The sequence below is a fragment of the Clarias gariepinus genome, chromosome 9 (genome assembly GCF_024256425.1).
Source record: "Clarias gariepinus isolate MV-2021 ecotype Netherlands chromosome 9, CGAR_prim_01v2, whole genome shotgun sequence".
Taxonomy (NCBI): domain Eukaryota; kingdom Metazoa; phylum Chordata; class Actinopteri; order Siluriformes; family Clariidae; genus Clarias; species Clarias gariepinus.
In genome coordinates, this window is record NC_071108.1 from 1,150,001 (window position 1) to 1,155,598 (window position 5,598).

The 5,598-nt window shown below is 43.1% G+C and overlaps 1 protein-coding gene across 1 annotated transcript in view; it reads left to right on the forward strand.

Annotated features, from left to right (window-relative positions):
• The window catches only part of doc2d (double C2-like domains, delta), a 26,876-nt gene extending 23,462 nt beyond the window's left edge, over positions 1-3,414 (forward strand). Inside the window, exons 10-11 of the mRNA XM_053504302.1 lie at positions 1,193-1,289; positions 2,855-3,414. Coding sequence (XP_053360277.1) covers positions 1,193-1,289; positions 2,855-2,985 — 228 coding nt within the window. The 3' untranslated portion in view covers positions 2,986-3,414. The remainder of the gene's footprint in view (positions 1-1,192; positions 1,290-2,854) is intronic.
• The last annotated feature ends 2,184 nt before the right edge of the window (positions 3,415-5,598 follow it).

Below are 5,598 nucleotides of genomic sequence, written 5' to 3' on the forward strand. Positions count from 1 at the left end.
CAGTTGTGTCATTAGTGGGCGTGGTCGATGAGAAACAGTAGTGGTTATAATAAATGGTGAGATTTTTAACGCTAATTGGTTACATTACCTCCTTACATAATGCTGTGAAGCTAATTTAACTTTGTAACATAAAGTGAGAGCTCTTCTATAACTTTGTTAAACAGAAGTGTAACAGCAGACAATCTGCACGACCCGTCAGAGGATCATTACAGATAATTTGAGCGTAGAATCGAGAAAATCACTCAGTTGAACCACGACTGAAACTGCAGCTCTTTGTCACACTCATCTTAGATGAACGATCTCTCGTTACTGTTTCTCCCCAGATTTCCACCTGGAAGTGTGAATTGCAGAGTTTGCACTTTTTTTGTGTTTCTTTTTCTTCCCCGGTACGGCTTCATGCGCCACCGAGAGCGTTACAGGAGGTGAAGTGACTCAACTTCTGACCCGAAATGAAGATTCATGAGGAAAGAGTTACCTACTTCCAGAAGTGTACCAGAAGTGGTTTCTGGTAAAGTTTAGACTGTGTGTGTCTTTAGCAGAGTGTTGTGGAGAGATGCTTCTGGTGACCGGCTGAAATGAACCATAGTGTGTCGCAGCCATAATGGATCCAGTTGTAATGCACTGCCACCATAACGTATCGGGGGTTCAATGCATTGCAACTGTCTTGCAACAGAGCCATAATAGGACGCAGCCGTAACACATCATGGCTGACGCGCTGCAGTCACTGTCGCGTTGTGCATTCTGGGTGTGTCTCGTTCTGCGAGCATTCTGGTGAGGTTGTAACGAGCTGCACCCATAACACAGTAACGCATCGCAGATGTAACATTGCAACATACATCCTTAATGAGATGCAGCTATAACGTGTCGCGGCTGTGTAACGGTGCAGCCATAATGCAACTCAGCCGTAACACATGGCAGACATACCAACATGTCACAGCTGTAACACAACGCGATGCGGCAGGAGCGGAGCACAGCAGTAAGACGATGCAGATGGAACATGACGGAGCCTCTCCTGGGGGAAATCAGACTTTAAAGTAGGAAGGGTTCGGTACAGATGATGTGATGGTGTGAAAGGGGGGAACACGAGTGGTTATATAACATATGCTATGGGGGGGGCTTGTCAGCCCACGTGCCCACAAATCAGTTCCATGTTCAAAATGTACAATTCACACTTCTTCTTCTTCTCTTGCAGGAGTTCATGTACGAGGTTCCTCACGATCAACTGGCTAAGAAGACTCTGGAAATTTCCGTCTGGGATTACGACCTGGGAATGAGCAACGACTTCATCGGTCAGTGATTCCAGCGGCACAGCGCCGTCACTGCGCTAGTGTTTGGGGTACAGGCTAGGAGACAGTTTTCCAGAGCTCGTTCCCATGGTAACGCTTAGCTAACACAGTCCGACTGCTGGACGCTACTCAGCTAAAGCTTTGCTACGCGAGGTAACACCGTAAAGTGATGGCGTAGGAAGAGTCCCGGAGAAGGTGGAACGCTAGAAGGTACTCAGAGCTCTGCAGTGTAACACCAGGGGGCGCTGGTGAAGCAGCGTAGAAGTAAAGTCAGTACGGTATGTAGGTGATGCGTTACCATGGTAACAGTAATGCATCAGAGCTAGTGTACCGAAGTATGTTAACCGTCTGAACAATCGGAATCAGTGTGTGCGTGTGCGGTGTGTGTGTGTGTGTGTGTGGAACCAGCAAGCGCTGCAAGCGAAGTAGCTAAGAATGATGGACGGATGAAATGAAAACTGACTAAACGACTGAGAGGCTTCAAATGATGGACACGACACAAAGGAATAAATAAACCATGAAGCGAAATTTATTTAGTTCTCATTTTACCACCTCTCTCTCTCACTCTCTCTATCACTCTCTCTATCACTCTATCTCTCTCACTCTCTATTACTCTCTCTCTCTCTCTCCGTCTCCCTCTCTGTCTCTCTTTTGTCTCTCTCTCTGTCCCCTCTCTCTCTCTCTGTCTCTTTCTTCCTCTCTCTGTCTCTCTCTCTCCCTCTCTCTCTCTCTGTGTCCCCTCTCTCTGTCTCTGTCTCTCTCTCTGTCTCTTTCTTCCTCTCTCTCTCCCTCTCTCTCTCTCCCTCTCTCTCACTCTGTCTCTTTCTCTCCATCTCTCTTCATTTCTCTCGCTCCGTTACTCTCTCTGACGTTCCTCATGGCAATGCTGAGTGTGCTACTCATTTTTTTATGACTCATACATTATTGATCTATTATTGTGTGTGTGTGTGTGTGTGTGTGTGCGTGTGTGTGTGTGTGTGTAAGGATCTTTTCCAAACACTACACAACTCAACTCACAAACAACAAACACATCATGAAATTATGAAACCAGACACGTCTAAACAATCTCTCTCTCTCTCTCTCTCTCTCTCTTTATTACTCTTATTATTTTCTCTCTGTTTGTCTCTTTCTGTATCTCTATCCTCTCGCATGACTCTCTCTCCATCTCTTTCTCTTTATGTATTTCTTTTCATCTTTGTCTGTTTGTTTTTCTTTTTTCTCTCCATTATTCTCTCTCATTCTCTTTCTTGGTTTTTCCTCTTTTTCTTTCTTTCACTCTATCGTTTTTTCTATCTTTCTCTTTATCTCTCTGTCTCGCTCGCAATTATTTATTTATTTATCTATACATCTTTTCACTCTCTTGCTTTTGTTAAATTCTTTTGTTTGCGTTTTTATTCCCTTTTTTCTTCATCTATCGCTCTCATTGTTTCTCTCTTTTTGTCTCTGTTTTTTTTCTAATTTCTATTATTCTACTTATCTCAGATTTTCTTACTTCCCTTCTTATTGTCTTATTGTCCCTTTCTCTCTCTCTCTCTCTCTCCCTCCCTCTCTCTCTCTCTCTCTCTCAGGAGGAGTTGAATTGGGGATCAATGCGAAAGGGGAGCGACTCAAGCACTGGTTCGAGTGTCTCAAATACAAAGGAAAGAAAGTGGAGTATTGGCACACACTTACGCAGCAAGGGGCGCCGAGCAGCGACTAACACACACACACACACACACACACACACACACACACACATGCAGAAGAGTACGAGTAATAATGACCTGATGCAATAAACACACTCACGAGAATGCGACGGATGACGGCGCTGTGTCTAGATGTCACATCGTCCTTGTGTATCTCAGAACACACACACACACACACACACACAAGTGATGATTTGATTTGAAAGAAGACCCTGCTGACGTCAGACACACTCCTGAGTTGTGTAATAACTGTAATGAAGTGTGTGTCATGGACAATTTGCACATCAGTCGAAGCACAAGCCAGGCTGGACTTTGTCCTTGTGTATATGTTTCTTGTTAGATGTGTGTGTGTGTGTGTGTGTGTGTGTACATGGTTTCCTTTACATCTTCCATACAGTCAGTAATATACAGAAAGAACCCACACACACACACACACACACACACACACACACACACACACAGGCCTGGAATAAGCTAGCATGAGAACCTTTAATCTCCTCATCAGGATTATCGTGTGTCTGTCCGTCTTCACTGGACGTTATGAATCTGTTCAGCGTCATGAATGTCGTCATGTTTGTGCGTCTGTATGAACGACCATGGCTCAGTGTGTATTATATATGTGTGTTTATGTGTGTGTGTGTGTGTGTGTGTGTGTGTGTGGTCTACGTCGGACGTGTCCGTGGAGTCACCTTCAAAATGTGTTCCCCCTTTGCAAAAAGCACACTGCTGAGGACGGAGCTGATGCTCATAGACCTCTGCTGCCCTCTACTGGTGCAGCGTTGGACTCGCTCAACACCCAGACACCAATCAAACCCATCCAACCTCCTCTGAAGAGCCATCAAACAGAAAACACATCAAACACCCACATCAGAGACACGAAAACACTGAAATTATAATGAGACACACTGAGTCACCAGACCAACTTTTACAAACTCAGCCTCTTAGGATCTGGAACGACATCATGAAATTCCCTGGAGATATTGTAAAGCCTGTTTAAGAAGTTCAAGCTAGAGTCAACAAAGGAGCTCCAAAAACCAGACCAATTGTCATAAAGTTTAACCAGCGATCCAGATGTCTCCAAACCAACCACCAAAGAGCTAAAAACTTCACCAACCACGTGGCAGCATCTGAAGAACTTTACCAATCCAAAAGAATCTGAAGAACTTTACCAATCCAAAAGAATCTGAAGAACTTTACCAATCCAACAGAATCTGAAGAACTTTACCAATCCAAAAGAATCTGAAGAACTTTACCAATCCAAAAGAATCTGAAGAACTTTACCAATCCAAAAGAATCTGAAGAGCACACTTACAAACACAACATCTGCTGGACTCCACTAATCCAACAGCATCTGAAAGACAAACCCAGTTATTGCTAAGTGCCAATAATCCAACATGATCTGAACTACCAATGTGAGAATGTTACTAGAGTTTAAATGCCAACTTAAACTAAACCAGGACCTTCACGAGAGTTCATCCATCCCCTGACCACTAGCAAAAACCAGAACCACTACAAGCCTAAACATTCTGTGCCAGCCAACAAAGGCAACGCATGGAGAGATCCACCATCAATCAATCAGCCTCCAGTGTGTAAACAACAAGAAATCCAGTTGGGTGTTAGTTTCACCCCATCAGTGACTTCCTGGAAGATCTCCACATCTCCACCGTCTCGAGTGTTCTTGGGAACTTTGTTTTCAGTTCTAATTTCACACAAAGGTCCTTTTTTTTTTTAACGTTTCAATTTCAGAAGATCTGCATGAAGGTGTTACGTATCGGCTTCTAAAGACTTCATCATCAGCCACGAGTCCAGCAGCGCTGGCGATTATGCAAGCTGGACGTTCTGCAAGCCATCTGTCTTTACGTTGTGGTGTTGGTGAACTAAACACTAAAACAGGGTGTTCCTTGGGTTTGAGCTAATTCATGAAGTTTCAGGCCCCGCCTACACGGATACCAGTGTTTTAGTAAACAGTGTTTGTTTGTTTTTCTCGCAGTGATCTACTGTTCTGTTTGCATGTAAAAAAAACTTTCAGAATTTTTGCTCACATGGATCTTAACGTCATTCTTAAGCGCTTTGTTGCAACTGTTGACACCAAACCTTCGCCTCTACTGGCGAAATCTGCATTTATTTTTCTTGTAATTTTTTCTTGTGAGCAAAGGCGTAAAAATAATGTTTGCAAACTTATTGTATCCGTGTCGACGGGGCCTGAGTGACGTATGCAAAAAATCAATGTACCTTATTTTTCTTTAGCGACGATCTGATTTCAGTTCAGTGAAAAAGCATTTAAAAAGTATATAAATCTATATTACTATAAAAAAATAAAATAAGATTACAAAGATAATGCTGCATGCTAGATGTGTCATGTGCACCATTTACCGTTTCATCTCCTAGCTAGCTCTGTTACCGCTTCATTTGTTTGTTTGTTTGTTTGTTGCACAAGGATGATTAAAGCTGTTTTATAGCTGGGCTTTCTGTCCCAGATCATCTTCAAACCCTTTCATGTGTCCTATAGCACTGTCTCTATGGAATGTGTACTGTGACTGCCATCGTGTGGTCAGTCTTTGTAAATGCATCTTAATAATAAAATGAACTGTGACGCATACTCGAGCATTTCAGTTTAACAGAATTTA